The sequence below is a fragment of the Pteronotus mesoamericanus genome, unplaced genomic scaffold, assembly GCF_021234165.1.
Source record: "Pteronotus mesoamericanus isolate MK-2021 breed Mesoamerican mustached bat unplaced genomic scaffold, CSHL_Meso_final contig_230, whole genome shotgun sequence".
Classification (NCBI taxonomy): domain Eukaryota; kingdom Metazoa; phylum Chordata; class Mammalia; order Chiroptera; family Mormoopidae; genus Pteronotus; species Pteronotus mesoamericanus.
The window spans coordinates 1,372,352-1,397,038 of record NW_026555096.1 but is presented as its reverse complement, the minus strand read 5'-3'; the positions used below and the strand labels follow the sequence as shown (position 1 = coordinate 1,397,038).

Below are 24,687 nucleotides of genomic sequence, written 5' to 3'. Positions count from 1 at the left end.
ACAACGGCAGTGCATGCTGCCCGCTCTCACCTACACAGCAAGAGTCTCCTGCAGAGGGCTGGGAGTTAGACCCTGTGGTCCTCAGGAAGATGCCAGCGGTGTTAGCTTTATCTTCTCTTTGTCTCCTCTGGTAGAAAAGGGACATCAGCAATTTTGAGTATCTCATGCACCTCAACACTCTGGCTGGGAGGACCTACAATGACTATATGCAGTATCCAGTGTTTCCCTGGGTCCTGGCTGACTACACCTCACAGGTATGGCATTCACATGGCATTCATGTGTAGGTTTCCTGAGGCTTTCTGACCCTGACTCCCAAAGCTTCCTAAATCAGCACACAGCTGCAAGGTTCAGTCCACCTGGGCCCAAGGCTGCTGTGTGTCAGCCCCTTACCCTAGGGGAGGTCTGTGAGTCCAGCAGCCTGGGTTCCTGTCCAGCCTCACCCATGGGAAGGTGACCCTACCTGTGAGCTTATCAACATGACTAGGACAATAGCAACCCCAGAGGACTTCCTGGCTTACTCACTACACTGAGGGCAAAGGACACTCATCTGCTGAGGCAATGTTGTGGACCAACATGGTCCTTCACATGAAGTGAGCCATGGAATTTGTTCCTAAAACCAATGGTATGTGTGCGTTGGGGTGGGGTGTTGGGGAAAGGAAAGAAGAGAGCAAGAAAGAGACACAGAGACAAAGAAAAAACAAACTACTCTACTGTAGCCCAACTTCAGCCTGGCTGATTGGTCTGTGCACTTCACTCAGTGTCTGGACTGAGACATGTAGTGATAGGAGATGCTGATGGCAAGACCAGAAAATTTACTTTTTTGATTTCTAGTCCTGGACCTCAGCAGGCAGGGGAGGGATAAGAAGGGGAGTTGACACAGTTGGACCATGCTGGTGTCACACAGGGAAGACCAGACTGTGGAGCAGTGCCCCCGCCATCTGGCTCTGGCTGTCAGAAGGTGTGTGTGTATGGGGCAGAAGATGTCTGGGTCCTGGTTCAGACCAGTCCCAGCCAGTCCTGCTTGGGGCTGTTTGGATGGCTAACCCTCAGGATTTTGGAGAGGGGGCCTCAGGTTTTTACAACCTCCCATCTCAACTTAAGGCAGTTAACACAACAACTTTTCTCACCAGCCATATATTGCTTCTTATTGCCTTAAAGATCATCTGAGGCTGAGGTATTTAAAAAATGAAACTTGCAAATTGCAGCTTTAACTCACATTTTACAAAGTGCTGGCTTACCGGCCTCTTTGGTTTAGCCCCAAATTCTGATAACTTATTGGCATTTAAAAACAGAGATTTCTCCCCTAAATCTGGATTTCCAATATCTTTTGGAGAATCAGGAGATCTTGCAGCTGTGAAGCCTCATTCTGCCCTGGCCGTGGCTGAGTGTGGGTATCCATGTATGGCAGCACCTGGGGGTCTTAGAGAGCCTACTTGCATCTTTCCCCCACCTGGCTTCTGCACGTGTGAAGTGGTAACAGGAGCTTACCCCTGGGGAATTGCTGGTGACAAGGAAGTGGGGTATAAACACCTCCTTCTGTACAGACATGCAAACCTGGGGTGCATGCAGCCCCTCTGCCAATGCACAGAACATCTCTGCTAAAATAAAACATTGAGGACACCTGGCCTGAAAACTCTTCAGGTCACCACTGTTGTGTATTCCTAAGGGTAGAGGAAGGGGTGACGTTTTATGCCTTCTTTGCCCAGAAGGTAGTGGGTTTCCTGAGAAATGAGGCTGCCCCTCTAGTTTCCTCCCCAACTAGATGATTTCTCACTTCCTAGAAAATCAGTTTAATTCTAAACAAAGACTTTCAACTATGGAAGCAAACTGCTCCAGGAGGGCTGTGTCAAGTGCCTCATAGACAACAGGAATTCTTTTGAACGTATCTTTTCAGTAACTGGTAGAGATGTTCTGATTTGGGTCAGCTTGGAACAGGTTCAGTGTGAACTCAATCTTCCCCTCCTCTCATTTTCTGTGTCCCTCCTATGAAGTCTTTGTGGATCACTGGGTCTAGGGCCATAAAACCCCAGCACACCTGCTAATCACCAGAAGGGTCAGACCAAATGATACTAAACCAATAAAGAGAACCATAAAACTAAAGAGTATGGCTCCTGCAGTCTCACTGGGGCACATGAGGGTCTAGGGGAGTTAACTCCAGCTGCACATGTGCCTTTTAGACATTGAACCTGACAAATCCCAAGACTTTTCGGGACCTTTCAAAGCCCATGGGAGCCCAGACCAAGGAAAGAAAGATGAAATTTATCCAGAGGTTTAAAGAAGTTGAGAAGACTGAAGGTAGGTAGATAACAGCTTGATTTTTTTTCCTGCAATGTTCTTCATCTGAATGACTTGAAAAAATGATGATTGATAATTATTTAGACCATTACTTAGCCTACAAATAATTATACTTGACCAGAGAACTCTTTAATATAGTGGTCTGCACCCTGGCTGCCTTTAAGAATCACTTGGAGAGCTTTTAAAAGATACTGATGATCTGGCTCCATCTCTAGCAATTCTGATTGGAATAAGTCTGTGGTGAAGTGCAGCCAGGATTGAGAACTACTGTGCTTAGAGCTCATACCTCCATCCAAAGGGGGGGAATGGCAGAGGAAATGAACATTTGTGCAGTGCTTTCTGTATTCTAGGCACAGGCCAACCTGCAATCATGCAGACAATGGACCATTTCAAAAAAGACACTGAAACTCAGAGAGTTCAAGCAACTCATTCAACTTTTGAATGTTAGGGCCCAAACTTGGTCATCTGCCCACCACCTTTAGAAATTTTGCCTATTCATGTGCCACTGTACTTTATTGCCTTTATTTTTTTAGGTCTATTCACTTAAACTTTAATAAATATATTTTAATAATAAACGTTTCTATCATGTGTTTGACATGGGGGATCATGCAGCCAAATCTTGAATGTGCTTTTCACCAGTGGTGGCCACTGGCCAAATTATAGCATCTGTGAGCAGAACTCCAAGGCTCTATTGGGCTGAAGATTTTCTCTGAAGCAGGACTCATGTTTGCTGCTCATCCTTGAGCACCATACAGTCTATGTGTCTGCAGCACAGATGGAAAGACACCCAGGCATATCCTTTCATTGCAGGAGACATGACTGTCCAGTGCCACTACTGTACTCACTACTCCTCAGCCATCATCGTTGCCTCCTACCTGGTCCGGATGCCACCCTTTACCCAGGCCTTTTGCTCTCTGCAGGTGAGCTCCCCCATGCCCCTCCACACATACATACTCACAGAGTCATTCTCATGGACTAAGAGCTGGGCTTGGATGGGGCAGGAACCCACTCCGCTAGAATTCTGGTCTCCAGCCAGTGATCCCTGCTTGACTGGTTTCAGTCTCCTGGCTGTCTGGTAGGTACACCACTCTTTGTCAGTTGCACTTGTATGTCTGCCCAACAGTCTCGCAAAGAGACTGCAATATAAGGAATGAGAGATATGCGGGGTAAATTTAAACAGATTTTAATAGAAAAGGAAAAGCACGAAGCTTAAAGACTTTCTTAAAGGTAGTTGGTCAAAGATTATTAAAATAAGCACAAAGAAGGAAGACTAAAAAACATATCACTCATGATATCAGAATGCTTAAAACTACATTAAATACAAGCCTAGAGGATTAAAGGGACAAGCAAAATATTTGGATACTGAAATGAACAGCTAAACCAGATAAAGAAACTAATCACCTTGCTCACCCATGAACTAACAGACCACATGCCATCTTAGGGTTGCTAAGTTTTGCAAATAAAACTACAGGTTGTTCAGGTACATTTGAATTTCAGATAAACAATGATTTATACTAAAAAATTATATTTATCTGAAATTCAAGGGTAGCTTGGACTCCTGTGTTTTCCTAGGCCATCTTATATGAGCAGGAAGTGAGCAAGTCTGAGTGGTCCATGGTATCCAAGGCACATGGGATTGCTGGACAGTCCCTTGGGAAAAGCAGAGATTTTTTTTTCCTCTCATCTCCTTCTGACCTCATCACTGGGATTCTGTTTCTCTGGTTGTCCCAGGGGCACAGCTTTTGACTGGGGAGGATCATCGAGTTGCCCAGCTGTAGCCCACAGGCTTGGCCAACTCCACAGCAAATACAGTGCAAGCCCCAGTTTAGAACCTGACCCAATTCAGGCCTTGGCAGGGTCCTGCGGAGAGCAAGGCATGACTGCAGTGAGTAATAGGCTGTGGAACATGCATGGGCTTGTTCTGACAACAAAGCCTCACCAAAGGAAAGCAAGGGTGTCCCAGGATTTGTGCTTTTTGGTCTGCCTCACCAGCAAGGTCACTCTTTGTGGTCAGTCATCTGAGTAAGTCAAGATCAGCACTGAAGCCACTTCCTTTATCCCAGGCAGAAATGGGTAGGCAAGGTCAAGGTGCTTTCTCCAATGGGCAAAAACCTTTCTGTGTTCTGTTTTGTGGCAGTCTTCTCCCTTCTTGACAGAAAAGCTTGTCTAGACATTGTATAAGCCCTCTCCCTGGAAATTCACTCCAAAATAATAAGTGTGCTCCCCCTGAGCCTTTCTCAGGCAACCAGCATTTTAAGTAAGTTTGTTTTGGAACACAGTTGGTCCCAGAGCTATACCCCATGCCAGGAATCCCATCCAACTTTTGCTCATTAATCCACAAGAAATGATGATCACTGTTGATGAGGGTGATGCATTTTGTTATGACTTTCCATTTAGGGAGTTCTGGAGCCTTAAGTTTTCCCCTTGCCCTGCAATCTAATGCATTAAAGCCCATTTCTACCTGTTACTCAAGGTCTTTCACATGGAGAGAGGGCAGAGTGAAGTAGAAACAGTGTCAGCCATGAGATTTGCACCCCAGCTCTGCTGCTCAATAGATAGAAAATATTCCGTAAGTTGTTGTAATACTTCAGGAAATAGGAGTTTATGCACATCTCATCAGGCTTTTGAGATTAAATGACAAATTGTCGGTAAAGTCCCTAGCTGAGAGCTGTACGTTACACAGTGATCAAGCATTGTTAGTTTCCTTCTTCCCTCTGCAGTCAGGGCAGGCCTAATCTGAGCAGGCCTAAACTTGTTCTAGTTGTCCCTCCCTCCCCACCCCCTTTTAAGCAAATCCAAGACAGTCTAGAAGGTGTCAGAACATTGCTAGGCCACTTAAGCCAGAAGAAATAGGTATGCTGTGAATCCAGAAAGATATTGGGTTAAGGCCACTTTGAAGCTAGTCACAGCTAGTTTGATCTTATTTTAGCCAGTTTGGTCCACTGGTGACCAGACCAAACTTGTTTGAGATGGTATAAACCAGTATGAGAATGTCAGAGCCAATATTCTATGCTTTTATAATGGCCCATTTGAGCCATTAATTAGCTTGAGCTTTTGTCTCCCATGTTGAAGTCTGATGTGACTCTGGTTTTTCTGGATTCAAATCTATCTGTGGCATATTGACCCATCTGAGTCACACTGGGCTCTCCACATGTACTTCTAAATTGCTTTCAAAATTTTTTAACTGGTTTTTCTAGTGGGTCATAACTGGTTCAAGCCTTTGGAACTAGCAGAAAAAACCATTTGCTTTTTTTGCTTAGATAAAAGATGAATTTTAGCTCCTAAGGGAATGGGTACAAAGGATACATCTGGGGGGAACATGCCCAGGTCTCCTCTGAAGATCTGGGGACTGCACAGACCTTAGGAATGTTCTGGCATCTTCCTGAACTCAGGGTCTTCTCTTCTAGTGGACAGGTCCATTTCTTTTCAAGAGACCTTTGCTTCACACTTGTGTGGTGATAAGGAAAAAAACCTCTATGTTCTCAGCAGCCTGGTACTTCCAATCTCAGCATGGATTGTGGAGAAGGAAAGAATAAAAATGGTAGAGAGGGTGCTGAATCCAGGCATTGAGATCTTCCTCATTTATCTGGGGAGTGGCAAAGTGAGAATGTCGGGTGGTTCTACAGCCAGGTGTACTTGCATGCATCAGCATAAGAAAGTGCCTGCTTTTCCATTCTGCAGTAAACAAGCTCTGCCTCTTGACTATTATGAGTGAGCTAGAGTTATTTCCCTGAAGAATGGCTTGGCCATGGAGGTACCTTCTATGTGAAGAGTTGTGTGCCTAGGTAGTACACCCAGTGTGGGTTGATGCACTGAGAGGCAGGCACAGTGTTCAAAGAACACTGCCCAATGGTACCATGCAGAGATGTGGCCAGCACAAGGGCCATCACAGGCAGCCTAAGAATTGCAGTGAGGCATATTCTTACTCCTGGGTGTCAGCTGTGCTTTATTCCCTTCACATTTATGTCTTGTTAAGTTTGAGCAGGTCCTAGAGTTGATGCTGTGTGTGTTTGTTTTTCTGCCCCAAACCAGTTATTATAAGGATAGACTCTTAAATCTAGAAAATACAGTTATGTGCAGTGTGACCTGAGCAGGTAACACATGCAGGCAGGGTGACCCAGGCAGGAGTCATCTGTGCTCTGTTGGCCCCATTCCCTTGGAGGTGTGAGACTACTGTCTGCTGGACTGAGGGCTTGCCTGCAGGATACTCTAACCCTCGGGAACCTCACCTGCCTGGAAGAGCTGGTGTCTGGGAGCAACTGTGAGCCCATGCTGCTGCTGGATCCCTGTTTCTGCCCCAGTGAGAGCTCCAGATACTTTCTGGCCTGACCTCAGACTCAGCCTGGGCAGGGCAGAGTCAGGCAGCCAGTGCTCCAGTGAGGGCACAGTGGGGGCGGTGCTGCTGCATTTAATAAGAAGCTGAAATAAAGTGCTGTGTTAATTAAGTCACAGCCTGTGTGAAGTCAGCTGTTATCAGCAGTGGGGAAGGGTTTTTTGAACCACCTGAGGTGAGGTGGCTGTTTTTTACGTAAGACATATGTTAGCTGCAGAGAAAGCTGATGGCCACAGGTAGCTCTTGGCCAGCCCAGGCTGTTCACCTGGGAGCCTTTGTTGTCCCGGCCCCGGGTCTTGGCAGAGTTATGTCGAAAATAGAGGTATAATAATAATTAGACTTAATAAGAAGTATTAGAAAATGCACTGTAGTAGAGTCAGGCAGACCAGAGATGAAGTCTTGGCTCTAGAATTTTCCAGTTGGTATAGTGTTGAATAACTGATCCTCAGTTTCTTCTGACTCAGTGAGTGGTAAGTGAGACAAAGCATGAGAACTGCTTGGCTGTTTTTAAGTGCTCCATCTATGTCTGCTCTCTGCCCCTTAAGAGTAGGTAGCAGTTTTTCAAAGTGCCTTTATGGGTTTTATTCGTTGAGTAAAAGGCCATACCCTACAGGAAGGAAAGCTGATGGCTACTCTGGAGTCAGCTGTCCTCAGTCAAGAAGAGCAAGACTGATAAGGTAGCTGAACTGGTCCATGGGCTTCAAAGATCTGATGTAGGACCCAGAGCTCTTAGCTTCCTGAGTGGGGTATTGGAGCCTGCATTTTCTGAGAAAGCTGACAGAAAGCCGAATCCTACTCTTTGCTGCAAAACTGCCCTGATGATGCATAAGCCATTTTCCATTCCCATCCCGTAGGCATTTAGTCTTCCCTGCCCCCAACCCCACCCAGGACCCTACCCCTCCTCACTTCCCTCACACTCCACCTTCTATTTTCAAAAACTTCTTAGTCCTTTTTCTTTTTTGAGCCTCTGGTTACCTTTCCTGTGTACAGTGAGATTGGAGCCCATGCTCAGGATTGCTCCCCAGTTCTAGTCTGTGATGGGAAAGGAACGTAGGAGCTAGACTCATCCCACACCTCCTCCTGCGAGCCTGGCACTGCCTAAGGTACATCACATACATGGGCATACACATGCACTCATGCTCACTCTTAGACACTTTACACTGACCTGCACACTGATATACACTGACACTCACCCACACTGACATTTTCACTCACTCACACTCTCACACATTCACACACACATTGTTTTCACACCTGCAACAATCATCCAGGTTTGAAGACGAGACCATGGGAAATTATAAAGGGATTGAGGAACTCCCTCAAATTTACACTGTAGTGAATGCTAAAATTCCCACCCAAGTTGGCTTGGTTCCAAAGCTAAGGTGCTTTCCACCACACACTGTCTCTATGGAAAAAGAATGGCAGCTGAGATCGGCTGATGTACCCATAGAGTGCTGTAAGTATATTGTCCACACAGGGTGTTTTTAAATGGCTAGAAAAAATACCTGGTAAGAGAGCAGGCTGTCAGCCATCTCACACAAGCAATCCCATTATGTAGATGTGGCAGTGGGCTGATTTGGGCAATACTACCTGGAATAAGGAATAGACTTTCCAGCATGTATTATAAAAATACATGTGTGTGTTTAAGTGTCCTCAGCACATGAAGTTATGATATTCTTGTGCGTATAGATTAAAAATTGAATGTCTTTTTTTCAATATAGTTTGTCTACCCGTATTGGATCAGGGTTTAAGAATGTCACAATTGAAATGCTTTCCCAGGGACATAGGTGCACATAGACTTTATCCACATAAGAGTAGTGTCTTTCTTATAAAACACTTATTTCAAGAATGTTTCCTATTTTAATCAATGTTCCATAATTACAGAATGTCCTCTGATTTTTAACTAAAGTCAATGTTCAACAACAGACTTTGTTGGTCACATCTTCAGTCATTATTTTGCTTTTAATTTTGTTTCATCTTAGTAAAATCAAGCACCTCTTAAAGTATTTTAATTGAGGGAGGATACCTAGGGTTACATTATTGCTTTTTCTTAATGTATTGGGGTTACACTTGTTGATAAAATTATGTAGATTTTAGGTGTACAATTCTACAATTCATCATCTATATATTGTATTGTGTTCACCACCCCAAGTCAAGTTTCTTTCCATAAATTTTTATCCCCTCTATATGCCTGTCTGCCTACCCCTCTTTCCCTCTTGTAACTACCATGCCGTTGTCTGTGCCTATGAGTTTGTTTTGTCTTGCTTAATCCCTTCATCTTTTTCACCCAGCCCTACAACCTTTCCCCACTCTGACAGCTGTCAGCCTGTCTTCTATCTATGAGTCTGTTTCTATTTTGTTTGTTAGTTTATTTCTTTCATTAGATTCCACATACCAGTGAAATCAAATGGTACTTTTCTTTCTTTGACTGGATTATATCATTTAGCATAATGCTCTCCAGGTCTATCCATGCTGTCGCAAAAGATAAGATTTCATTCTTATTTGTGGTTGAGTAGTATTCCATTGTGTAAATGCACCACAGCAAAAGCTCACCACAAAAATGAGCTTTTTTATTCACTCATCTACTGATGGGCACTTGGACTGTTTCCAAATCTTGGCTGTTGTAAATTACACTGCAATAAACATAGGTATGCATATATTCTTTTGAAACAGTGTTTCAGGTTTTTTCACCTATATTCCCAGAAATGGCATCACTGGGTCATAAGGCAGTTCCATTTTTAATTTTGAGGAAACTAATACTGCTTTCCACAGTGGCTGTGCTAGTCTGCATTCCTACCAACAGTGTATGAGGGTTCCTCCCCTTTTCTCCACAACCTTGCCAACATTTGTTTGTTGATTTATTGATATAGCTATTCTGAGGGGTATGAGGTAATATCTCATTGCATTTCTCTGATGACATTGCACAGCAGAGGAAACCATCAACAAAATGAAGACAGCCCACTGAATGGGAGAACATATTCACCAATGATATATCTGTGACGTTGATCATCTTTTCATATGCTTATGGGCCATTTGTATGTCCTCTTTGGAAAGATATCTGTTTATGGCCTTTGCCCATTTTTTAATTGGATTGTTTGTTGTTTTTGGTGTTGAGTTTTATATGTTCTTTATAAATTTTGGATATTAACCCCTTATCAGATGTATCATTGGTAAATATGTTCTCCCATTCAGTGGGTTGCCTTTTCATTTTGTTGATGGTTTCCTCTTCTGTACAAAAACATTTTAGTTTGATGTAGTCCCATTTGTTTATTTTTTTATTTTGTTTCCCTTCCCCTAGGAGATATATCAGGAAAAAAAAAAACAAACATTGCTATGAGCAATGTCTGAGATTTTACTGCCTATGTTTTCTTCTAGGATTTTTATGATCTGAGTCTAACATTTAAGCCTTTAGTACATTCCGAGTTTATTCTTGTGTGTTATATAAGAAGGTGGTCTAGATCTGAACCCTTAAATATTCAAAATATGTTTCTGGAGTCTTCACATATGAGCAAGGTCTTAGCCAGACAACCATGCAATCCACACTGGCCTTTGCCTTGGAACTTCCAGCCTTGGCTCCCTTGGCTCCTGGTTTCAGTGTCACTTGAGAAAAGTCTGTGGCTAAGAACAAGCTGTTCCTTTACTGATGAAAATAATCTTGCTATTATTTTTTTGGTCTATTTGGATACACATAGGTTTCATTATTCTCGATAATCAAGAGTATCTGCAGAATAGATTTAGGGGTAGATCTTGGTTCAGAAATTCTCTCTGATCATTTTGTTTCCATCTAATCTCTAGACTTCATTTTGCTGTTTTATTTTCTTTTGTTTTGGGCTTTCTGTGCAAAAGCACTTTATAAACCTTCATTGTGCTTCTCTGCCTCACTCCTTCTCTCCCTTTTTTCTTTCTTCCCTTCCTCAGACTCAAATCCTGGTGGGGATTCACTGCCAGCAGCCATCAGAGTTTGTGTCAACCCACAGACTTACAATACCCGTAACAAAGCAGCTCCACTTTTTTGTTCCAGGGAATTGGTGTTTCTTTTGTATTGCAGAAGTGAGAAAACCCATTAATTTTGAAACAGATGTATGCAAATGCATTTATTAATATAGGAAATAGGAAAATCAGTTATTGCTTCCTTTATAAATAATACAGGTTTAAGTTTTAAAGATATTACTTTTGCTAAAATGCATTAGACAGCTGTGAAAAAATAACATTTTTCTTTGTGGTAATATCTTTAACCAGATTTGTAGCACTAACAATATTTCCTATGTATATATTATTTTTATTTAATACAGGTAATCTTTTTATTACCAAATCATATTGTGTCTCAGGAGATTACCATCAGCACTCATAAAAGCTGCAAAAGGAATATGGGACGACGAGGAGGCATCAATCTCCTGCCGATGTGAGGCTTGAGCTGCAGATTAAATACACAAAGCTCTTAATATGTTTCAATGAGTGACTTGTTAGGTGCAGATTTATTTTAAAACACTCTACCTCCATTTTGTTTCCATTTCAATTTGAATCAAATGGTGGACACCATCCCTCTAATGTCAACCAAGAGCAAAGTGATCTTAGAGAAAAGCCACATCTTTAGGCTGCCCACATACTGCGTTTGGTTGGGAGACCAGGGAGGGATAACTGGGTCTCTTGGTGTCCCTGTCCCTATGCAGAGAGTGCCCATGGATCTTACTGGATCCTCAAGTCTGACTTGAAAAATTGACCAGCCTCCATGATGCCCAGGAGTGGCCCACCTCAGGTGTGTGGCAAATTCTCCCTTTTCAAAAGCAGCCGAGTCCCCTTGACCCACATATAATAGATTGTTTGTCCAGGCTCAGGAGTTCCTCCAATAAACTGGAACAAGGCAAAGTATGGCCTTTCGAGTTACAACCATGGACTCAACCCCAGTTATGCCACTCACTGCTTTGTCAGTAAACTTTGAGGAGCCTGTTTTCTGGTCCTCAAAATGACAGTATTAATTCTTTCCTAAGGCACCTGCTGCGAGGACTAAGAGGAAGTATTTCTCTGTGTACAATGTGTCAACATAGAGAAGGCTCCTGCCTTCCTTACCCTTCATCCATGTGCGCGTGCCCACATTTTACTTAGGTATATAGGGCAAGGAAAACGTAGGTTTACAGTTGTTCATATGGAAAATAAAATACAATAATTAATCAGTAATAATACCAGAATAAACTGTTTTGTGTACTCACACCTGTAAACCTACTTTTGTCCCACCCTGTACGCTGAGAGGAAACCTCAGACCACTAAAAGGAGAAGGGAGCTGAGAGGAGTAAAGGAGGGACTGACTTTCTGGCTTCTACCCCTCCGTTCTTAAAGCCACATGTGCACTCTGCAGAAGTGGACAGAAGGAAAACGAGTCTTGGTTGAACAAAGGCCCAGCCTTCATGGTACACGAAGGTTTTCCAAGAGTATTCCTGAGCTTAAGTAGACCCAAGCCCAGTTTCAGAAACTCTTTCCTGGAGCCGCTCTGCCCCCAGCATCTTCTTTACTCCAACTGGAACCTCTCTGCCTCCTCTGATCCCCAAGACCACTTGATGAATGAGTAGAGCAAGGAATCAAAAAATGTGCCTTGTCTTACTGTTCCAATTGAAGCTGCCACATTTAGGACTGTATCAAGGTATATGGAAATGGTCATTGGAACCAGGTCTGCCCTTGGCTAGTGCTATAGACATCTTCATACAACAGCGCCCCTTCCCAGGAAGGCTGGCATGCCTCCAGCTCTCTGTCCCCTGACCTGTCTTCTCAAGGCTGCTATGTTAAGTGTCGCCATGCTAGGTTAGATGACCCTGACCTAACCTGCTTTCCTCCACCTCTCTTCCTTGCCATCTGCTTAGAATACTCTACCTTCTTCTCTGCCACCAGGCTTGCGGATTCACCATGGGGCCACTTCTTTAGGAAACTTCTGACCTCCACATAGAATGTTTGAGCCATTCTTGGTCCTGCAGTTGGTTCTTTGGATCCTGTCTTTGTTCCTGATTCAGAGCTGGCCCTTAGCAAATGTAGGGAGTGGTCAGACAAATGACCATGGCTTTTCTCTCTGATATGACCCTTGTATTGCAGTGATTATTTATGCATCCTCTGTGGAAGCTCCCAGTGCAAGTTTCCAGAGAATGGTTGAGTGAACAAATAGATGTGTGAAGAAACCATCACACGCATGCATGTGCTGATGAATGAACATGTGTCTGTGTGTGGGGGGGGGGAATGAATGAAGAGACCCTAATGGGAGGACCCTTCTCTCAGTGACTGAATGAACAAATGGAGGTCCATACAAGCCTGAACTCAGGTGCCACACAGTCTGAGTCCTCACCACGTGCAGCTGATCACATTGGTCCTTTTTCCTCTCAGGGTGGAAGTTTCGATGTGGCAGATAGAATGTTCCACAGCGTGAAGAATGCATGGGAGTCAGCCTCCAGAGAGAACATGAGCGATGTCAGGGAGCTGACCCCGGAGTTCTTCTACCTGCCTGAGTTCTTAACCAACTGCAATGCGGTGGAGTTTGGTGAGTGGAGCCCTGGGCGAGGCCAGCATGGGATCTCTTTCCCACAGTTGAGAACTAACTGTCAGTATCTTGGCTGAGCAATCACACAGGCACCTCACCAGACCTGTGCAGTTGTGAGAGGCCTCCACTGGGTGGCAGCACCCAACAAAAAGGTGGGAGCTGAGGAAGGAGGCTGAGCCCAGGCTATTAGAACTGCTCTGAGCCACAGTCCCACCCATGACCTCTCCAGGCCTTCATCTGAAGTGAGGGGTGGTTGCAAAGCAGCAGACCTTGCTAACAGCCAGGTCTGGCACTGCTCTACTGTGTGACTTTGGGCAAGACCCTGACCATCTCCAGCCCCGTTTTCTTCTATGTCCCACATATGGGTTAACTTGGACTCAGTGAGCGGGGCACAGAGATGCTGTCAAGATAGGTTGCTAAGTGGCATCCAAGGGCAGTTGTGTGGGCACCCTGGTGACTCCTCCTTTTTCTCCAGGCCTCATCCCAGAATGAACCATACCTTTTCACTGATTGCTAGAGGCTCATATCATAGGAGGCCCAGTGAGCAGTTCCCCTGGTGACTGTGTGTATACCTCAGGAGCCTCAACTGCAAATGCCAGGGTGGCTTGTGGAGGAGTTATTGGTAGAGCCCGAAGCAGGGCATGGGCCACTCTCTACCCAAGACAGAGGGATGGGATCACCTGTCCTGTAAAGGACACTCATGAGAGTTGCCAGCACACAGCTGGGACCCCAGAGCTCCGCTTTCTCAGTGTTATTCTTCCTCCAAATAGCACATTTTGTCATGTACCTCTAATAAGGCAAGATATAAGCCTAAGGGACACAGGTGGGATGATCCAGCCCCTGCCCCAGGCACTGACCTCTTGTTTGCAGCCAAAATACCTGTGGAACATTTAGAACATGCCTGTTCCCAGGCCTATGCCCATTGAGTCTGATCCCATGGAACTTGGTGCCCTTGTCCATGTTCAGGTTCTCAGATATTCATGTACACCAGGGATAAGAATGGACAAATGCAAAGGCCAATTCCCAAGAGGCATGGTGGGGGGCGGGGGTCCAAGAAAAGAGTAAGGGAACCAGAAAACGGTAGAAGCCAAAAGAGGGGCAGCCTGCCAGTCTAGTATAATAGGGATGCTGGAGGGAGAGTATCCACTCTGCCATGAATGTGGGGCTCTGTGCAGAAATGGGAGGGACTTATCTGCAAAAATGGTGCACATGCCAAAGACCAGGTACCCCAGAAAGGTCAAAGAAACAAGGGGTTATTGAGAACCTAATTTATGAAGGAACTTTTTAAGGCATTGGGGATTTAGTTGGGTCCCCTAGAACAGATTTCCCTGAAGGTGTTTATATTCTGTGCAGAAATGGGGGGAAGGGGTAGAAAATACATACAAATAAATAAATTAAATGCTGTTTGATGCTGAGAAGGTAGGAAAATGGTTTGAGAGTCACTCAGAGGGCCCTGTGTTAACTCTGATTCCCAGGAAGGACCTGCCTAAGGAGGTGACAGGAGAGCTGAGACTGAACGATAAGAAAAGCCAGGCCAGGCATAACCCTGTAGGCCACAGAGAGAAAGGAAAGGGTTTACTTCAGTTGTACCATGGAGGCACTGGAAGGTTTAAGCAAAACTATAGCTGATGTTTATTGAGCAACTTTCATATGCCTGGAATTATTCTAAACATGTTATATGTATTTTTCTCTCTTAATACTTATACCAGCCATGGGAGATAATAGGTTAGGAAAGTGAATCCCAAAATCATTAAGTAACTTGCTCAACGTTGTGCAGTTAATGGGTAGGAGAGAGACTAGGGCTTGAATCTAGCCTCCTCTTATTAAGCAGGGGTGTCCAACATTTTGGCAACTTTGGGCCACAATGGAAGAAGAGATATCTTTGGCCACACATTAAATATATTGAAGCATGTAATCACAAAAAAAAATCTAATAATGTTTTAAGTAAATTTACAATTTTTCATTGGGCCACAGTCATAGCCATTCTGGGCCACATATGACCCATGGGCCGTAGATTGGATACCTCTGCGTCTGGAGTTTTTCTCTGAAAACCAAGTTGTCTTCACTCTAAAAACGGAGAGAGAATGCATAAATTATAGAATTGAATGAAGATTCAATAAGACTGTGTGTGCCAAGCACCTAGTATAGTGACCTGGCATAAATTTAAGTGCTCAAAACACAATAGCTTTCATTGGTATTGTTATTATCTCCTTCTTTTAGCACTGTATGGAAAGCACCTTGATAAGAAGGCATAGAGAGGTGGGAAAGAAGAAGCATAAGCAATAATGACACTGCAATCATTTTTATACAACTTGCAAATCAAGCACAGATACGGCCTAGGAAGCAAGGGGGTGCTTTATGGAGGGGTCTGAAGCTTAGAGGTTTAGAGGGTAGGACATTGCAGGTATAGGAAGCAGGAAGCAGTGAGGCCCCACACAGGATGTGGCCCATGCAGGTTGCAACCCACAGCCTGATCTGCATGGAATCAGTAGTCCTGGACAGCACATTGTCACATGCCCTAATTCCTAGCCCAGTTTTGGCTTCCATTTACCCAAAGCCCTGCTGTTTCTTACCCTTCTCAGGCTGCATGCAGGATGGGACAGCATTGGGGGACGTGCAACTCCCTCCCTGGGCTGATGGGGACCCTCAAAAATTCATCAGCCTGCACAGACAGGTAAGTTGAACAGAGTCATGACAAAGTGCCTAGAATCCTAAGTGAAGACCTCAGCATCTCATCAATCTCCAGGGAGACTTTCTGTGTAATTGAAGGCAGCCTTGCAGGCAGAGCCATAACCTGGGCCATACCCTGGGCCATACCCTGGACTCCAGCCCACAAGAGGTCCCCAGTGGCCAAAGGACTTACCAGGCCTGGGGAAGACTTGGCTTATTACACAGAAAGGCTCATGTGGATGGAGAGCAGAATCCATGTTTGGATACATATGCTGGATCTAGTACCTGGGTTAACACAAACACATGAAAATATGTTCAATATCATGAGTCATTAGGGAAACATACGTTAAAAGTACAATGAAATGCTATTATACACTCAAAAAGAATGACTAAAATTTAAAATATAAATAAAACAAAGAGTAAGTAAGAACACGGAGCAACCAGAATTCATCATATATTGCTGGCAGGAAAAGCAAAATAACATGGCCACTTTGAAAAAAACAAAACAAAAACAAAACCTTAGTAGTTTCGTATAAAGTTGAAGATGCATTTACCGTATCACCCAGAAATTCCACTTGTTAACTATTTTCCCAAGAGAAATGAAAATGTGCCCATAGGAAGTATGTACATAAAAATTCATCAGTTTTATACATATTAGTCAAAAAACTGAACACAACACAAATGTTTATCAACCGGTAGAAGATAAACAAATAATACATATACACCAATGGAACAGTACTTAACAATAAAAAGGAGCAGATTACTAATACATGGAGCAACATGATGACTCTCAAAAGCAGTGTTTTAAGCAAAAAAATAAAAAATAAAAAAAAAGCATGAAACCAAAGCTACATTCTATGAAATTATATTTATGATATTCTGTAAGAAGTAAAACTGTAGAGACAGAGCTCAGGTCAGTAGTTACTCAGGTCTGGAGTAGGAGTGACAGCAAAGGAGTACAGGAGAACTTCTGAGTTTATGTAGATGTCCTGTATCTTGATTATGATCTTGGGTACATGACTGCATACATTTGTCAGAATACATTGAACTGTATATTTAATAAAGGTGAATTTTATTGTATCGTATCTCAAAAACAAGCTAGGGAAGGCCTGGCCACTAACAACAAAGCAGTACCTTTTCTCTGTCCTTATTTCTTTGCAAAAAGAACATTCTTCCCTGGTTTACCTCTGCTTTGCCTCTGAAAACCCAGTAACAGCAGTCATCCTTCATACAGTCCACTGGTGTTGAGCACTTGGTCCAGAGAAGAACTTGACCTTCAGGTGGAAGCAGCCCTCTCCCCAGATGTTCTCAGATAAGTTCTTGGCCTGGGGTGAGTGAGAAAGCTCACTCTACAGGCAGGACTGCAGATGCCAGTGGGGTAGTGGGGAGCCAAGTAACCAAATAACCACAGAAATAATAGGGAAACTCTATCTGAAAATGCTACAAAGGTTAGACAGAGAGTGCCATGAAATATAGGCTAGAGATGTGATCCAAAGAAACTGGGTAGTGATAATAACAATGGGGAGAACTTTTCTGGAGGAATGAAGATTGAATTGGAGTGAATTAAGATGTTGATGAGCAATGTCGGTGAAAACATCAAAGTATATACTTCTGAAAATCCTCTACTCCATGAAATCAATAAAAATAATGGAAAAATTGTCATAACACACTTTTCAGAACTGGAAATTAGCCAAAGTCTTATAACAGTGGAATGTCCCTTCAAGGAAAATGGCTGAATCTTAGTAAGAATTGCAAGACTTGTGGTGTTTTAATTTGCACTATTTCCAATTCTTCTTTCCAGCTCCACAGTAGTGTTGAAAACCAACAGCCTACAATCACATAAAAACCAACAGCCTGGCAATCATTGGAGGGAGATGAATGGGGTTGGAACTTCTTCAAAGGCCCATACCCAGAGAACTGTCATTATTTGACTTGTTTGGTGGTTCCCTGAAAGACCTCACTTTGAGCCTACCCAGTCCAAACAGCCCACCCTTTTGCAGAATTTGTCAAAAACAATCAGAAAAAGATAACACAGTGGCTGCTAGAGGCAGTAGATAATAATTGGCAAACAATATTTTTTGGCTAACTATAAAGCTTAAGGAAAAACTGGGGAATGTGGTCTTTGGAACACTTAAAAATATTCCTGGGAACCTAGAAGGACAAACATCTGAAGGGCTGTTTTATGTACAAGGCTGTGCTCATGCTCCCAAAAGACACAAAAAGGCCATAAGCTCTCACTTTTAGCTGACATTGAAGCTCAAGGCAGGTATGATTTGAAGGTAAAGGGAGAGTTTCTAATTGCCTGGCTGAACATAGAAACTATGACCTATCATGGACAGAAAGCTGTTTGGCAAAGACTGAGAAACTTATGGTTTCAAGCATTCAAAGAAATCTTCACCCAGTTATCAGCTGATCATTAAGCTAACAGAGCAGAGACTTCAGTGGCCATGTACAACAAAAAATACAGACATTATAGAACTAGTTCAGAAGTTACCTAGACAAACAACCACAACAAATCCTGGGGAGATGGAAGAAACTGATTTCCAGAATTGCCACATCATATTACCTAAAATGCTCAATGTTCCATAAAAGTTATAAGGCATGCAAAGGAAAAGAAAGTATGGACCATACAGGGGTGTGGGGGGAAGGAAGCAGTCAAAAAAAACTATACCTGAGGAAGCCTAAACTTGCTAGACAAAGACTTTATAACAGCTACTGTAAATGTTTTCAAGAACTAAATAAAACCATGTCCAAAGTATTAAAGGACAGTGTGATAATTACATGCCACCAATAGAAAACATCAAGAAAAAGATAAAAATTGTAGAAAGGAGCCAAACAGAAATTGTGAAGTTGAAAGGTACAGTAACGAAAATGAAAAATTTGGTAAAGGAAATTAATAGCAGGTTTGAGCAGGTGGAAGAGAGAATCAGCTAACTTGAAAGATAAATCAATTGAGAAGATCAAGTCTAAGGAAAAAAAGAAAAATTAATGAAGAAAAATAAACAGAGCCTAGAGACCTGTGTAACACCATCAAGCATACGCATAAGGAAGTACCAAAAAGAGAGGAGAGAAAGGGGCAAGAAAAATATTTGAAAAAATAATGTCCAAAATATCCTAAATTTGTTGCAAAGCATTTATTTACACATCCATGACACTAAAGAAACTCCAAGAAGGATAAAGTCAGAAATCCACACTCAGATGTAACATAAACTGTCAAAGGATAAAGTCAAAAGATTCAAGCTGGTGATGGAAGTTATACTCACCTCCTCCCAGAACAAAATCAGAATGACAATTAAATGATAAAACAATCTACCTGAATAACCAACTAAACACTAGGTGAACAGAAGTCTTAAAACTAAAGATATACAAAAGAAGCTATGTCAAGACTGATAGAAAAGGCAGAGATGCAAAAAGGGCTGGCCCCACAATTACATGCAGCAGTTGAGAATCTGTAGGAATATCTCAGCTACAAAAATTGCCCCTAAGAAGCAAGATGCCTCAACTCCATACAGAGTCCTCCAAACCAAAACACCCGTGCTAGGAAGAGAAGCACACATAACATCTTGCTGTGGAAATTCTGTCTGAATGTGTGAGTGAAGATTCTGTCTGCCAGGGTAAGGCAGAGAGTGCTAGAAACTCAGACACCCTTTTAAAAGCCTAACACACAAAACTGTGTTTGCAGGCACTCATCCTGGGCCCCAGCCCAGGGAAGGAAGCTCAGAGTAGACTGGAGTCATGCAGGAAAAGAATGGGTAGTGTTTTCTCTGGAGGTAGAGCTGGAAGGATAGCCACCATTGTCCCTGTGTTGAGACCCTCTCCCTTACTGCCCACAGATACCATCAATCCTGAGTTGTCCACTCTCCTCTATATGAATTCAGCATGCATGCACTAGCCCCACCATCTTTACTACCAGTTGCCCTGCCTGCAATACTTGTGTCCTGCAGAGGAATCAGCTAGTTGCAGCAAGGCTGGGCTTGCTGCAGTCTTTCTTGGAATGTTCTTGAGGAGGTCCAAGAAGACTCAGGGGTTTTCAGAGATGCATAGGAAGAAACTGAGTGGAATGGCTTTTGGATGAGGGCTGTTCCCCCTCCTTTCACAGTGCCCAGTGGGCACCATACCCCCTTCCCCACAGTACTGGCCTGGGGAGATGCGCTAGCCCCATCTTTGCTACTACCTGTGGCTCCACCTTGCCAAACTTGCACGATTCAGAGGAGTCTCCCAAGTGCAGCCAGACGGCCCAGGCAGTCTTTCTTAGAAGGCTCTCAAAGAAGTCTGGGCAGACTCAGGAGCTGTGGAAGACACAAAAGGAGAGGCTGAGTTGTATGGCTTTTGGGCAAGGGCCATTTTTCCTCTGTGTGACCCAACTGGCACAACCATTCCTATGCAAAGCCCTCTGCTCACAGGGCCAGGCCAAGTCTTAATCTTTTTTGCTTGATGAATTTTATTGGCCTCACCCTGATGACTCACTGAGACCCAGCCTCAAAGTTTCACAGGCCCCAGGCAGGTGACAGCTGGCCCTGATGAACTAACTCTGAGTCATTTGCTAATTGGCCTCAAATCCAGCACTGGTGCCAAGTTTGAATCTGTATCAGTCTAATTAACATCACCCTCACCTGCCAGATGACACACTGAGAACTTACCTCAGGTAACACTTTTAGTGGCTAAGCCTAACAGAGAGACAGCAGGCAGAGATGGATCTCAGTGTATTTTGGGCCTTTTGTTATACTGCTCCAGGCTGGGTACTGGTGGAAGCTGAGCTTGTTACCTAGCTTGGCTCCTCCCATACACACCCAGGCTCAGCAGAGGCAGCCACCAAGCATAGATTGCTTTATAGATCCTAACAGGTAGCCTAGGGCCAGTCACAGGCAGTGTCTGACATTCATTTGCACCAGAGTCCCTTCCAAGAGGCTCTAGGACCAACACACCTGGTGGCTGAGTTCAGGCCACATCAGAGCATGACCCAATTAGCTCCCCAAATGGCATACTCAAGTGAGGTTTTGGCACACACCAGACCTTTCAGGGGAAATTTCATTTTGTGGGGTCAGCCCCTGCATAAGAACTTCTACACTGTGGTAGGGGGCAGTTCTCACAGTCAGCCAGTCTAAGAGTCAATCCCATCCATGGATTGGCCAACAGCATTCAAGATTCATCTAGAATGTGCATGCTCACATAACCCACACAAGAGGCATTCCTGGAGCACCTAAATCAGGTGATCAGGTAACTGCTCCTCTGGACAGTACAGGTTGCCGTAGGGCCGTCTTAACAAGACTGGGAGACATAGCAGATATACCCAGTACTCAGAAACAAATACAGAAAGGCAGCCAAAGTTGAAAGACAAAGAAACAGGTTCCAAATGAAGAACAGGAGAAATTAAAAAAAGAAAAGAAATCAGTGAAATGAAGGCAAAGAATCTACCAGATTGAGAGTTCAGAACAGTGGTCATAAGAAGTTCAAGAAACTTAAGAAAGGAGTGCATGAACTTAGAACTTTAAAAAAAAAGATAGCAAACATAAGGGAGGACATAGAAATCATAACAAAGAATTAATCAGAAATGAAAAATTCAATACCTGAAGTGAAGAATACCCTAGAAGGAATCAAAATAAATTAGATAAAACATATGATTAAATTAATGATTTAGAAGACAAGATAGCAGAAAACACCCAATCAGAGCAGCAGAAGAGAAAACAATTTAAAAAATAAGGATGGTTTAAGGGGTCTCGGGGGACACATCAAGCATAACAACATCCCCATCATACAGGTACAAGGAGAAAAGAAAGAGCAAGAGATTGAGAACCTAATGACTGAAAAGCTTCCTTTCCTGGTGAAGAAAAAAGACACACAAGTCCAGGAAGCACCAATAGCCCCAAAGAAGATGAACACAAAGAGGCCCACATTAAGACAAGTTGTAATTAAAATGGCAATGGTTAAAAACAACAACAACAAAAACAACAACAACAACCAAAAAAAAAGAATCTTAAACAGCAAGAGCAAGGTGGTTAGTTAAAGACAGGAAGATCACATAAAACAGTCAACTCACTTTCAACAGAAACATTTCAGGCCAGAAGAGACTGGTACAAAATTACAAGGTGATGAAATCAAGGACAAACAACCAAGACTACTCTAACCAGGAATGCTGCCATTTAAAATCAAAGGAGAAATAAAAAGCTTCCTAGGTAACAAAAACTAAAGAAGTTCATTACCACCAACCCAGGATTAAAAGAAATATTAAAATGAGGAGAAATAAGAAAAAGAGAAACCTAAAATATATAATGGTAATAAATATGTACCAATCAATAATCACTTTAAGTGTAAAAGGATTAAATGTTCTGATCAAAAGGCATAATAGCTGAATATATAAGAAAAGAAGATCCATATACTATTTTGTCTACAAAAGATCAGATCCATTCAGATCGAAAGAAACACACAGACTGAAGTTAAAGGAATGGAAAAAGATATTTCATGGAATTGGAAACAAACAAAAATGCTGGGGTAGCAATACTTAAATCAGACAAAATAAACTTTAAAATAAAGACTATAATAAGAGAAGAAAATATTACATAATGATAAAGGGACCAATTCAACAAAAGAACATAACCCTCATAAACATTTATGCACCCAAGATAGAATCACCTAAATACACAAAAGCAAATATTAATAAAGGGAGAGATCAACAATAATACAGTCATAATAAAGGCCTTTAACATTCTGTTGACATCAATGGATAGGATTTCTAGACAGAAAATCAACAAAGAAACAGTGGCCCTAAGTGACATGCTATACCAATGGATTTCATTAATATTTTAAGAGCATTTCACTCCAAAGCAGCAAATATACATTCTTTTCAAGTGCACATAGAACACTTTCCAATATAGAACATGTATGAATGAATTTAAAAAGACTGAAATAATATCAAACATCTCCTCTGACCATAATGATATGAAACAAAAAAATCATTTATAAGAAAAAAAATTTTAAATACACAGAGGCTAAAAAACATGTTACTAAAACAATGAATAGGTTAACAATGATATCAAGATAGAAATCAAGAGATACCATGGGACAAATGAAAATGAAAACACAGCCCCAAAGTCTATGGGACACAGTGAAAGCAGTCCTATGAGGGGGATTCATGCTATACAGGCTTACATCAAGAAATGAGGAGAATCAAGATGGCAGAGGAGTGAGTGGAAGTCACACTGACCTCCCCCTAAGACCAACTTGGAATTACAACTATTGGGGAGAAATCACCTGGAACAAACAACTGAACAATAGCTAGAGAGAAGTCTTGTAACCTCAGAGACAGAAGAATCAGCTTTAGTGCAATCTAATTGGTAAGGAGTGCAGTAGAGACTTGAGAAGGCAGGTAGGGCACCCATGGGTGGCAGCATCAGAAGGATATTGAAAGAGCCAGTTGGATCTCCCTGAGAAGAGTGGGGTCTAAACAAAAGTGGTGATCTCTAGCCTACAGCACCAGAGCCCAAAAAGTACACAGAATACAGCCAGCTGAGAAAAGCAGCAGGGTTGCTCTCTGCCAGAGACAGACAGCTGAAGACAGCAAAGAACTGTTTAAAGGGCCAACGTATAAATTTTTATTTGCAGCCACTACCCTGGCCTCCAGCAAAGTCGGAGGCAGAGTAGGCTAGAGACACCTGAGGAGAGACTGGGGAAGGAGGCTTTGGGGAGAGAACTGAGGGAGTAGCCAGCGGGACCTTGGTGCTGACTCATCCCCCCATGCAGCAGCAGCCATCTTGCTCAGGCAGAGACCATGCCCCTGAGCACCACCAGTGTCAAAGGACCCAATAGCCCCACCCCCAGGTTGGATTCCACCCTGCCCTGTTCTAAGCTACCTGCTGAGAGCAGAGAGGCAACCACAGACAGTAGATCCCTTGCTAAAGGGGGCACAGAGAGATCTGGCAACACTTGAGGAGAGACTGGGGATGGAGGCTTTGGGGAGAGAATGGAGAGAGTAGCCAGTGGACCCCAGTGTGGACTCCTCCCCCATATGCACCAGAGTCAGAGGACCCAATAACCCTGCCCCCAGGAGGGACTCTGCCCCACCCTGAGCTGTCTAAGACAGCCTGCCGAGTGCAGAGTGAATAGATTAACAGCTGAAGGAGACAGCCACAGACAGTAGATTACTAGAAGTCTCAAACAGATTGCCTAAGGTCAAACAGGGTCAACATCTGACATCATCAGAGGGCAGATCCAGAAAGTAAAAACAGCAGTCTCCAACCATAGAAGTTCACACCACAAAGTCAGGATATCAAGACACATCAACTTAAGAATCAGAAGAAAAAAAGAAGAGTCTCACAAATAATGGGAAGACAAAGTAATACCCCCTACTCAAAGGGAAAAGAGGAATCCTCAGAAAGAAAATTAAATGAAATAGAGGCAGGTAAACTACCAGATATTGAGTTCCAAACAATGGTTCCAAGGAAGCTCAATGAGCTTAGTGAGCTCAGAGAGAATTACAAAAAAACTACAGGGAAACTATGAGGAACTTACTGCAAACTATATCAGCATGAAAAAGGATATAGAAACCATCAATAAGAGACAAGAAAAAAGGAAGAATACAATTTCTGAATTGAAGAACACAGTAGAAGGAATCAAAAGCAGGCCAGATGAAGCCAAGGATCAAATCAGTGAGCTGGAGGACAAGGTAGAAAAAAGCTCCCAGAAAGAACAAGAAAATGAAAAAAGACTCAAAAAGAATGAAGAAGCATTTAGGGAAATGCAGGACAACCTGAAACGTAATAAAATCCATATAATAGGGATACCAGAAGGAGAAGACGATGAGGAAGGAATAGAGAACTTGTTTGAAAAAGTAAGGATGGAAAACTTCCCTAATTGGAGGAGAGAAAAAGTCACACAA

The 24,687-nt window shown here is 43.0% G+C and overlaps 1 protein-coding gene across 1 annotated transcript in view; it reads left to right on the top strand.

The window, feature by feature from the left end:
* The window catches only part of WDFY4 (WDFY family member 4), a 328,638-nt gene that overhangs the window by 280,172 nt on the left and 23,779 nt on the right, over positions 1–24,687 (top strand). Inside the window, exons 49-53 of the mRNA XM_054572378.1 lie at positions 135–254; positions 2,178–2,295; positions 3,106–3,215; positions 12,992–13,145; positions 15,728–15,819. Of these exons, the coding sequence (XP_054428353.1) occupies positions 135–254; positions 2,178–2,295; positions 3,106–3,215; positions 12,992–13,145; positions 15,728–15,819 (594 nt within the window). The remainder of the gene's footprint in view (positions 1–134; positions 255–2,177; positions 2,296–3,105; positions 3,216–12,991; positions 13,146–15,727; positions 15,820–24,687) is intronic.